Here is a 12,688-nt window from a genome sequence, read left to right as displayed (position 1 = left end):
ACTGTATAGCTGATGGTTAAAAACAAAACAAATAAAGAGGCTCTGCTCTAGTAGACACTTTCTGAACTCATAAGACAACCCTGTCTATAAATTAAAGAGACTAGATAAACAACCATGTGCCTGCATGTTTTATTATGCACTTGTTTTCTGTGCTTTAAAAATAAAAAATTAAGTTCACTGCTACTAAGCACTATCCACAGATAATGCCTACATCTGCAGGTTTTCCTAAGGTATGCACCAGACCACAGTAAACAAATACACTACCTAGATTCAAACGGTCCTTGTTTCTCGAGGGGCCGAACCCGTTTTCTTGTCACAGACAGTTTTGTCAAGTCCACATATTTTGTCTCCCCGTTGCTGTAGGTGAACTCCAGGATGCTGTTCCACTCCCCCTGCACTCTGCACACCACTGTGTTCGTCGCGTTCTGCTTCACTTCACCCGTGACTCTAGGAAGACAACTTAATTTACTTTTTTTTTTTAAAGGCTGTGGCTGAAGACACCTGAGGACTATTCCCTGCATTATCACTCAGCTTCATTGGGAATGTGCTTGCAAACTTGTCACACTGTCTTGGAAAGTGTTAGTGACTTGAATTACATTTGCACAGAGAAGTTCAAAGAGCAAAGTAACTCATTGCTCTAGTTCTCTTCACGTTACCCAGGAAACTTTTTTTTTCTCTCAGCTTAAACTTGTTTCAAATCTTTTAATGGAACTGAAAAAGAAAAAGAAATCTAACACAGACTTGTGCACATATAGCAAGCAGTTGACCATTTCCACTTGAAACATCACTACAGCTATGCAGTTCAGACTTAAAAAAATTAAAATTAAGCTTTCTAGCAAGAAAGTTGCTCGCATGTTATCTCACATCTTTACATCTCAATGTTCCCTGTAAGTAGGTGGTGTAATTTTAATGTTGCTCACATAAGCATCAGACAAAGGCAGAAAACAAGGCAGAAAACCAGAAATCAGAAGAACTGCTTTTCTTTCCTGTCTCTTCCACAGAAACCTCTGCCAATAACAAGATATTAAAAATATGTTTCTAATACGAAAGATTTCATTCAAAGTGTTATACAGACACTCAAGTATCATCATAGTTACACAAGCACATGCATTTTTTTTTTCTTTTCAAGATCAAGACCTGTCCTAAGACCTCCTGACACTCACTGGATCCTGAATCAAGGACTGGAGGCTTACTGAGCATTGCTAGGCAAGCAAATTACCACCCTTAAACACAACTTTTTCTCTTAGGAGTAAGAAACAACAGTCTGCACACTATGCAAACAAGACTCAAGACACTCACTTGTAAGGTGCTGCAGGATTCACAGAGGACACTGTGCAATTAAACTGCAGTTACCTGACACAAGCTCTCTACAACACAGAGCTCCCCAGCTCCCCTTCCTGCATTTCGTCAGCACTCACACAAAGTACCCATTACATCTCCTTTCACACTTACATTATGTGCAGCTAATAATAGCACCCCACCAGTTTGCTCTTATTTCCTGTGAACAACTGCACACTGAAGAGCATAAAAAGCTGGCTGCGTGGTGCCACACTCAGAGGAAGAAGGGAGTGCAGGACAAAGATATTACTTCCCTTTTTCCACATGCACCGGTCACTTCTAGCTGGGTTTGCACCTGCCTGTCCCCTCCTGAGCTCAGAGAAACTAATTTCTCAGGCAACAAAATAAGCATCATAGGCCAGACCTTCATCATAGAGAAACTGGGTGCCAAACCAATCAAGAGCTGTGGGGAATACCCCACAGGGTAATCAGAAAAAGCTCACAGGTCAGTTCCAGAGCAGGAAGCAGCAGCCAGGGCCCCTGCAATATCTTGCACAGAGCCACATCACAGTCCAGCAGCTCAAACCTAATTTAACTTCATTAGAAAGATCAGCCAAAAAACCCAGACTGATAAGTACATGCTGCTCAGGCACAGTTTTCTAGTAGCAACATTTAAGATTAATTTAAGATTCATTCAAGAAAACAGGCCAGAGTTAGAGGAACACGAGCAATAAAAGCATGCTTACACTAAACTATTAAGATTTTTTTTTTGTGGAATTTACCGAGTGCTAAGAGTTTCTGGGAACAACTGAAAGAGCAGGTGACAAGCAAGTAGCCTTCATGTTGTGCTGCTTTTTCATTCTGACTTCCACTACCTCACCCAAGCTAATGGTGAAGTCCCTGTCCTCCTCCCAAGGGATCTCTGAACACAGTGAATGCACAGGATGCCAGAGACCAGCGCATTCAGACCTCGCATTTAGTTCCTGTCAAGCTTAAGAGCTTAATTTTGTTCCAAGCACTGTGTGGTTACAACACAATACTGACATCCAGTATTTTAATAGCAATCAAAACTACTGCCCCTGCTCAGCTTGACATAAGCAAGGTTGTATCACTCACTACTTCCGTGCAACATCAAGCTGCTACGTTAAACACTCCTGGCAACCTAGACATTAAGTTGCATTGCTCTATGACACACAACCCTTCCAGCATCGTAGGTAATATCTGCCTGGACTACTACTAGTGATGAAATCTGCCAGCCTTTATTGGTCAGCTTGGCATGACTGACATATAACCTACTTGTTCATTATCATCATCCTCTATTTCATCAGGCTAAAGAGGTCCAAGAAGCCAATATCCAGCTGAGGTCTAACAAGGGTCACTCCACAAAAAAATCTATACCATTGCCATAGCAACTCACTTGCGCTCTGCGTAACCATGACAACACTGCTGCTTCCCCATCAAGAGATTTTTTTTTTTGGCAATGTCCAATCATCACCATGTCAAATTTTCAATAGTCACAGGACCTCAAATAGATCTGTCTTTAAAAAGCCTCTACATCTGCGACTAATTTCAGAGAGACAAACAACAAAACAGTTTCCAAAATTAAAGCACTGAAGCAAAAGTGCATCCTGGTGCTTATTTTTTATGGCACAACCAGAGCTACTGCAAGGTGGAATATAGACTGCAAGCAACAGGAACAAAAATCCCAAATGAGTCATCACTTTAAAATTGTATCAAGTGAAGCAGAGCTACATGTAACCTTCCGTTCTCCAGATGCCCTTGGGGACAGGGCAGCTCTAGTTGCAAGTTAAAATCAAAGTATGTATATGGGAATTTATGCGGCAAAGCAATTCAAAATGGAGGTTTGGATGTTGTGGTTTTGTTGTTTTCCTTTAAAAAATTAATATGGCCTTAACCTATTGCTTCAGGAAAAGTGATTTAAAGAAGACTGCTGAGTTTTTGTAACCTGTGAGAGCAACTCATGCTTAAGTTCTGATGTTCTAGCCTGTTACATGTTTCATTATTATCTCACACATTTAATCTAAGACAGATTTAAAGAAGCTCAGTTCAGTAACTGGCTGAGAGCAAAACGCTTTGGAATCAGATACTCTTCGTGCAAGTCCTACTTAATGTTCTCCTTCCTTAATTGTCTCTGTATTAGCACACGGCTAATTTGCAGCAGTCTTACCTATACAATCTCTAAGAACAATGTTAGTGAGTTCTGAAAGCTTTTGCACCAAGCCTATAGATGCTTCCTAGAACCTGCTACAAGTAACCCCAAGCAAACTTTCCCTGGATCTTCTTTTTTACCTCTGAAGTGTTTAACCATGCATACACATGAAAGACTTAACACCACAACAATGACCATTTTTGTATTTAAAAAAAAAAAAAGAGATTTTCTAGGTGCTTAAACCTGAAAGTTTTATGTTTCTTAGGCAGAAATCCTAAGACCAATAAGTAACAGGACACTATTTATTAATGTTCCCTACAGTGCAACTACAAAGCATGTTGCAAACAACAAGCAATCCTTTCAGACAGCAAGACCAACCTTATTTCAAAGAGCAAATTGAAACAGAAACACTAACCAACCTCTAACAGAAATAAGAAAGCCAATCCTGTGGCTTGAACAGAGTCAGAGAAACATGGACTTTCCTTACTGATTTTCCTGAGGATCATGAGATGCAGTTTAGCTGTAATATTGTTTAATAGCATAGCAATACACCTTAAAGCATTAAGAATAAGAAAAACTGTTTTCTCAGAAAATCAAACAAGGATTATTCAGCACACAGAACAGGGGAATTACACAGCTGTTACAGTCCTAGAACATAATTACATGGAAAAATATAAAAGAGTGTTCTCACCGATGCAACTTGCCACCATAGAAGGGCTTGGTGTGAAAGTTAATACTTGCAGAATACCCAGTCTTCACACAGTTGATGTTGACTTTCCCTCCCAGTTCTACCCAGGGAACAGTCAAAATTGACCGAGCATACGCACAGGGTAGAGAGAATGTGTATTCTTCCCCATGTTCCAAGAGACTTAAGAGACCTGTGTGAAGAAATACAAGAATCCATAAATCAGCATCACTTTAGAAAAGACCAAACAAGTCATTGAAACAGACTTTCAATAATACATCTGACTATTTCCTCATAGCCCCTCACACAGAAAAGAAAAAAGACCCCACACCCTACGAAAGTGACATTTATAACAGATTACAGATATAAATATTTTCCTCAGAGTACTAACCTGCATATCACACACTTATGTTTCTTTTGGGAAAAGACATTCATCCTAATAACATTGCTCCATAAGGTACAATATCGTGCTGGGCAACATACTTTTCAGCAGTATGTAAAAGGACTGGTCACTCACTCATTGATGGTTCTGGAGCACAGCAACACAAAAAGCAAATTTGCCAAAAGCAAATAATGAATGAATATCCTGAGCTGCAGATCCTGAGATGGGCCAATAATCCTGTTCTGTTTGCCCTCTCTGAAATACATCCTACCCTGTCTGAAGGCAGGTAGCAAAGAACCCTCCTCACTGCACCTCACTGACAAGATAAACCCAACCCTTTCCTGACAGTAGCTTTTGCAATAAGTGTCAAGAATCTCATAAAAAGTAAGATTGTTCTTTGGGTTTTAAGATGAGTGGGTTTGTTTGATTCCTATTCAAAAAAAGACAAACCAAAAAAAAAAAACCAGCCAAAAAACACCAATGCAAGATCTACCTCTTGCCTTTACAAGAGCAGAGTGTGACAACTGACTGGTGCCTGCATCAACCCACGCCTGTCACGTACCATCACTGTGCATCTGATGTTACTTTTCCGAGCTTCTCATGCTTTTCATACTCATGACAAGAGTTGAGAAATGCACTGGGGCAGCTACTAATTTCAGAATTACCTGGTACAGGCAAAGCACCAAGATGTCCCTTCCACATCCCCTGCCATGCTTATTGCCCAGCCAAATATGCAGTCTACATGCAACTGCCTGGAATGCCCAGATGCTGAGCAATATACACAGGGGACACTGAATGGGAAACGCTGTCTCATCTCTTGCAGCACAGACCAGTACCAAAGGGAAATGACAGTTTAAGGGCAGTTAACCTTCCCTGTCCCTAAAGCATCCAATTTCTCTTAGTTAAAGAAAATTAAAACTTGCATAGGAAGATACATAAGTGCAATATACGCTAATGCAACACCACTTCTATTTAAGAAGCATCTGATGCAAATTAGTTTGCCCAATCCTTTAGAAACAGCCACTTAAATCAGTTTACATTGCAGTAACTGCCCTTTGGTTTCAAAGTCAACAATTTATTTCCAAATACAATCCTGATTTTTTTGGCAAAGCATAAACCTAGAGCTTTTTTTCCACATATGAAAACTTGCTCTTTATAATGAAGACTTTTAGGACCTTCATATGAACTAAGGAGTAAAAATGAAGTAAGAAATCACCGAATGACTGTACAGTAAGGCTTGCAAACCAAAGATTAGAGGAAAAATATAGCACATTAAAAATCTGATAACACACAACAGCAGCTGACATCTGAGGGAATTTTTTTTTACAAGCCTTTGAAAGAAAACTACTGACCAATATTCAACTCTACTTATCCCAGAAGCAAACTAATTAGTTTAACAGCTTTATAAAATTATTAAAGGACAGAAGTTAAACTTACCCTCACCAACCATTGTCACTCCTATTGACATGCCTAAGAATTTACTTTTTGTCCAGACGTGGGCACTGACACACATCTTTCTCTCTACACACTCAGCATAAAACCCTGAGACAGGAGGATGGTGGGACACTTGCTCGGCTACAAATTTTACTGTATAGTAGTCCAGCTCTGTCTGGCCTTCCAGATCTTTAGACAGAATGACTTGCTCTGATGGGGTGTGAGCAGAGGAGTTAGTGCCAGCATCAGTGGCTACTTGGCTCTTTGGTATCCTCCAGGAGCAGTGAAATGTCTCCCCAATGATGGGGTTGTATGGTTTCTTTGCAATAGCTCCCTTGCGGCCTTCGTGAAAGGAAGTGAGATAATACTCGACGAAGCGGATCATCCTCTCCTCGGGGCTGGTGCCACTGGTGATTGCAATGAAGAGATCAGGGTGGGACATGAAGTCTGCATACATCTCCAGCAACGAGCGCTTCTCCAAAATAAAAGTGGGAAGAACCACCTGAAATAAAAGAGAACCCGGAAAGCTCTAGTAAGTAAACCAAAGAGACAGCAGGTGTTTTTACAGGGGAAGTTCTCAGTTGGAGAATCATGTCCCATTTCGGACATTGCACTTTCAGCCTGAGGTTTCTTCTCCCTCCTCCAAGATGTGAGCAAAACACAGTGATCAGAGGTCCCAGAAAAGCAATTTACAAGGAGAAAAAAGCCCAGTAAGTACTAGAGGGACTGAGTATCCCTCACAAAAAAAACAAAAAGAAAGCAAAAAAGCCAACACAAACAAAAAGAAAGCAAAAAAAAACAACACCAAAAAGGCAAAAAACAACACAAACAAAAAGAAAGAAAAAAAAACACAACCACCAAACCAAACCATGAAAAAGCAGCAAAGATGTGTTCCACATGCCTGAAGAAGAAAACAAGCAGGAAGGAGCTCAAACAACAGAACGGAAGGTTCAGGGCAGAGGTTCTGAAAGGTTTTGTCTAATGCAAAGAAAAGCAAGCAGAGTCTCTCTCCACCACAGCAACTAGGACAAGCATCCATGAGAAATAAGAGAGCATAGGTTGATCCTGTACCCCTAAGCAGAGGACCTTGTACTTTCCCAGTAACATTCATCACTATAAAAAATAGCAGTGCTGTCCTTGGCTAGGCCAAGAGGAATTCTGTATAGTGAGAGGCTGTGGGTGTCATCAGTCTTCTCCTTCCTTCCAGAGGCAAAAACTTCATGTAACTAACTGCTGTTAAGAGCAACACAGGGTGTGTCAACCATGAGATCAAGAGAGGGCATGTAAATCAACTGGATTCAAAGAGGCAGAGCACAGACATAAGTCTCAGTAGACTCAAGTTAGGCTGAATATGCTTGACATGTTGTTGCAACACCAACCTGAAATACTGAAGTTGCTTTTCATTTCAGTACCCTGATATTTAATTTAAATGTGATTTTAACAACTTTATTGCCTGTTTTGAATTCAGGCTTGTTGCATTTCAACTCTTTGCCTTCTCTGAACTAAAGACAATTCTACACATGCAGCCAAAAGCCACAAGTGGGAGACAGACTTGACAATTTGTTTCAACTAAGAGAAAAAGATACAGTAAATTCAATCTTCTATATAAATGAAATAATTACTCCATTAATATCTCATTAAACAACAAAGACTGCTCACACCACTTTTTTCCCCCCCCCCCAAAATTGTGAAACGTAAACTCTACAGTACAAGTGTTTCTAGCTGCCAGGAAACATAGCTTGAAAAAAAATAATTCTTTAATTCCAAGAAAGAGCCTGCTTTCCTCACTCCATGTCACTGTAAAATCCATTTTTCTTTAAAAGAGTCTGCTGCTTATGGCAAAAAGTCTTTACAAGAATGAATTGAACATAAGCTGGTAGCAGCCTGATTTTCCCAGATTTGCTGCCCAAGTTGTCTAGTAGTAACTGGGTGTTAATTTTTCAGAGCTGCTTGCCTTTGAGATGTGCACTGAAGTGTCAAGCCCAATTCTCTCCAGTATAACTTTGTTCCTGCTTGTTACAGCTGTGAGCAAACACAGAATTCAGAGTAGAACAGAGAGGCATAAACAGCCATCTGAGGCTAGATCATGGGGAACTGAAAGGAAACTTCTTTTCAGAAGCAGCATGAATACAGGTGCAGGGTTATGAGAGTTGCATGTGAAAGCATTAACAAGAGAGAAAAAGAGATGATGGAAAGAAAGCAGAAAGACAAAAATATGAGAAGGCTATAGCAGAGAGTGTGGAAAGAGTAAGGTGCAAACATGGAAAACAGACCGTTATACAAAAGTCAACAAAAACATAGTACAAAACACACAGAGAATGTAACAGAAAAGATATGGCAGTTGCATTAAAGAAAACCCACTTCCCCACACATGCTCCACTTAAAACCTGCGTGAACCTGGAACACCGGATCTTGGGACCTGAAGTTGCTACAGGCCACAACTTCATATTAAATTCAATATTCTTCAATATGGCAGTTGAGTTTCAAATGGCACTTCACTTTTACTGCAGCCAGTCTTCACAATTCAGGTACTTACCCTTGTTAAGTCCATGCCAAGTTTCAGCTGAGACAAGAGATGCAAGATAACACTGCGCTGTTCTTCCACGGCTCCTAAATCATCTTCCTTATCATCACAGATATCCTCCAGCTCCTCATCGGGATTTATTTCTTCAGGTTCCTGTAGTAAGAGCCAAAAACATCAGCTCAAAGGTGTGACTGGCTAGACAATATCTAAAAAGGACTTCATATTCTATGTAACTCTCCAGGTATGAAAAAACAAACAAACAAAGTTATCAAACCCCTGCAGACAGCTACACAATGGAACCTATCCCCAGGATAAACAAGAGCTGAAGAACTTAAAGGGGCATTAAGATAACTCAGTGCAGATTCCACCTGGAGGATTCAGGCTAAGATTTCTCACTCCCCTGTGGGCTGGGTGAAAACTAAAAGCAAATACGACTGCTCTTCCTGTCAGTTTTGTGAGCTCACAGAGATGCAAGCATCTAACACAAACATAAAAATAGCAAGGAAATGCTAGCAGAAATTTCAACCACCTCCATAACATCCCTCCACAGTACTCCAAGCTTTCCAGCGTTGCCATCATTACTCCAGAAGCTGCAGCACATGTAGTGCCTAGTTACTTGCTTACTTGTCACCCCGATGAGAAGCACTTAAGGTACCCAGTGTTGGTGAGCATTATCAAGGTTGCTGCTAGTGCCAATATGTAACAATAAAGGAAAAAGACAAAGTAACTGGAAGTAATTTCATAAAAACATCAACAAAACCTCCGCACATACACACTGTTTGCCTCTTTGGTATAACTAAAGCACCCAGAACAGGCTAGCAGAAATTATATTAGCATAATTTTAACCACCACCACCCCACAAACAGAAGGGATGGGATATTTCTAGGGCTCTGAGCAGCATCCTCCTGGACAAAACAGCTGCAGGGAGGCAGATGCAGGGGGGAGAGGCACTGGACACCACAGAAGGGCAGCAATATGCATCTGCCTAAGCAAAGCCCTTTGTCCTGGAGCAGCTGCCCTGGCTCAAGGCAAATTTGGAACACCCAACCACCAAAGCCAGGGGGCCAAGCCCTCACACAGAGCTCAAACCCTCATGGAATCTGTAGCATCACACAAGTGACTCCTTTCCAAGGATGCTAAAAAAGGGTCTGCTGTCATAAAGAACGAAGTTGAAAATATCTAAGGGGAATGGTAAGATTAGTTATATCCCAAATACAGACAGTGATACACAGAAAGGACTTGAACTGTAACTCATTCATTAGAAGGAGGAAGACATTGAAGTGATTTATTTGAAAGTTCCTAGGTTTTTTCTTTTTTAATTTAACTACTCACATCCTTTTAAAAAAATCTATAAAGTATAATAACTACAGAAAAAAGTCTTTTCTATTTCCATTTTTCTGTAAGATACCAGTGCTGTCTCAGAGCCCTACAATAGCACATTAGCTTTTCACAATGATAGTCTCATCCAAACAACTGTGTGAAATTAACTAGTATAAAAATAATGTAATTATGATTTTCTAGCTTAGTTAGAAAAACATATTCTGTATCATAATCCCTGCTGGTTTTTTATTTTAGCATTTTACAATTCAAATCAATGTTGACAGTTATAATGATACAGATGGTAGTTGTACTTCAAATACATTGTCATGTTGAAGCCAAGGGATGAGAGTCGCTCAGATTAAGAAAAACAGACGCAGCAAGAGCTAGAAAAGAATGACAGGGAGATTTAATAACTGGAGATCAGCAATTTTCTCTTTCGTCTGCTTAGGCAGTTCTTTTTGGGCCTATTTTGAGAGTGTCATGAATTCCAGTCAGGTTTTTTGCACTGCAATTTGCAAAAATGCAAGGGAATGCTGCCGACTTCAACACCTTGCATTATCAGCCCAGTTGGCTCCCTCCACTTGACAGCGAGCTACAGAAAGCAGCAAAAATTACTGAAAAAGCAATTAGGAAGTTTCATTTACTGCAACTGCACTCACTCATCCTCCAACACAGCTAATTAAGAAGTCTGAGAAGAATTGGCTTGAAAACATTTTCACATAATATGATTGAAATATTTACAGATATTCCTCAAAGTAACTGCCCACAGAAGTGGGATGTTCACATTACCTTACCCTTGTTAGCTGGCAGGGCTCTGCAATGGACTGCTCTTCTCTGACAGATGCTGGTTTGTTTATCTCTGCTGGGAAATTCTGAGCTGCTCCATTTTTGAAGTGGTTTGCCAGAGGTATCTTCGGTTCCAACCAACTGATGGTCGTTCCTGAAGCAAAAGAAAGTTTGCGCTGTAACTTGCTCATCCTCTGGAAGGTTAGGAAACAGCAGTTTTCTCAAAAGAGCTATTTTGTTTTTTTCTTTTAAGGAATGAGCTGAAAGCAGCCAATCCCTCCCGCAGCCACTAAACAAAGGTGGTGCAATGAGACACCACCTTCAGTGATCATTAGCACAAACCCTGCGATTGGTGAGCTGTAATACATGCAACTTGCACTGGAGAAACTAGCTGGTGTCATGAAAGGTGTAATCAGACACTCCAGGAAGAACCCAGTAGCACGGGAATGTTAAATAACATTTACCATTTTCTTTAACTGGTACCCAAAAAAAAAAAAAAAAAAAAAGCCCTCCACTTAACAGGTTCCCCAACCCAGCTTAGTTCTAAGACTAAAAAGACCTAAAGCAGACAAAGTTTTGTTGCCAGTGTTTTCTCTGGAGAGGGTACCTGTCTTTTTCCTGCTGCAAAGAAGGCAAGCACACACTGCTGAATTAATAATAGTTGCTTAAAAGAAAAAAAAACAACACTGCAGGGCTTGGAAAACTATTACCCACTCAATGATTCCAGCATCTCTAGTTACTCCCAGCTAATTTATCTGAACTGATCAAGTTCCTCATTAATAATACAAATGTTCCATTCTTTTTCAAAGGCTAATAAAGGTACAGGTGACTCCAATCAGTTTTTACTGAAAAATATACAGGCTGACAAATGATCTTGGCTGGGTTACAAACACAGAAAATATTAGGAACTCTGAATTTCAACCATGGCACAGCAGCTCCTGGTGGCTTAGGAACCTCCACCAAGATGGCTTTTGTCTCTTTCTATATGATACACGGACTTATTTCCAGACCTCTGCTACCTGGAACTAGGTCACATCCTCAGCTTGAACAGGCAGAGTAACCTTAGTTCAGATATACAACAGCATTTCCCCCAGGAAAATAGTCCAGCTCTACTAATGGGACAAGACAACTTATTCCACAGCAAGATCGTTTATTTTCATCAAGCCTATTACTCATTAATTACTCATTAATCTCTTACATAGCAAAAATGAGAATCCCTCAACAGTTCAAGCTATTTAAATAGAAGTTTCAATAAGGCAAAAATTAAGATGCTCAGAATGCCACTGTCACACCTTTTTGTAAAGGTTTTACTCCTCTTTAAAACCTCTTCATGATTCCTGCTTTCTGAGCTGCAACTTCCAACACAGTAATCTCTAACTGCATGTTCTAGGCTGCATTTAATCCAAACTCCCTGCCTCTGTATTAGTTAAAATTTAGCAAGTAGCCTCCCTTCTATAGTCCCCATCAGCTCTTTCTAAAACAACCATATATATTAAGTTCTGCTTAATTTTTGCTGTTAAATTCTAGAAGGTGATGGAGATTTTTTAAAGGGATTTGAGCCCCCAGTTGTGTTTCAATCTTTGTGAATGAACAGGACACTCCCTTAATACTTCTCTTCCACTGGAAGATATTCAAAATCTGCTGTTGACTATTTTGGGTAGGCACAAGCTATTCTCTCATGATCTCCTCCTCCCCTAAAAGCCTTCACCCCATTTTTTTGTTTTAAACAGCTGTCAGCACTTCCTCTCCACCACAATGCAGACCCCCCCAGAGTCTACTGTCTGCATTTGCAACATTTTTCTTCAAGAATCATATATTGTTGTTGCAATTTGCCTTTAGGATAATTAAGTACTTTTTAAATTTTTTTAAAATCCAGTACCTCTCACCACTTTTTCCTTCAGTTTAGGAAAAGCTAATAGCTGCAACTTTCCCATTCATCTCTAAGTCTATGATTTATGGTACACCTTGATGCAGCTGGGGCAATATTTTCCTTCTTCTATTAGGTTTTTTTCCTTTGAAAAATTTATAGCAAACTGGCACCCTTACATAATTTCTAATCCTTGTTTTTTAAGCCTGACAAGCACTTGCCTAACACATTCTTAGCAGTCA

At 40.1% G+C, this 12,688-nt stretch overlaps 1 protein-coding gene across 3 annotated transcripts in view; it reads right to left on the bottom strand.

The window, feature by feature from the left end:
* OSBPL11 (oxysterol binding protein like 11) overlaps positions 1-12,688 on the bottom strand; it is a 39,446-nt gene that overhangs the window by 2,943 nt on the left and 23,815 nt on the right. For all 3 annotated transcript variants that reach the window (XM_051623251.1, XM_051623253.1, XM_051623254.1), the window contains 5 exons: positions 10,588-10,733; positions 8,486-8,626; positions 5,953-6,451; positions 4,140-4,326; positions 265-447 (listed from right to left, as the gene is read on the bottom strand). In XM_051623251.1, coding sequence (XP_051479211.1) covers positions 265-447; positions 4,140-4,326; positions 5,953-6,451; positions 8,486-8,626; positions 10,588-10,733 — 1,156 coding nt within the window. The remainder of the gene's footprint in view (positions 1-264; positions 448-4,139; positions 4,327-5,952; positions 6,452-8,485; positions 8,627-10,587; positions 10,734-12,688) is intronic.

The sequence above is a fragment of the Apus apus genome, chromosome 6, assembly GCF_020740795.1.
Source record: "Apus apus isolate bApuApu2 chromosome 6, bApuApu2.pri.cur, whole genome shotgun sequence".
Taxonomy (NCBI): domain Eukaryota; kingdom Metazoa; phylum Chordata; class Aves; order Apodiformes; family Apodidae; genus Apus; species Apus apus.
Note: the sequence above shows the minus strand (reverse complement) of the source record. Positions and strands in the feature narration are given on the sequence as shown.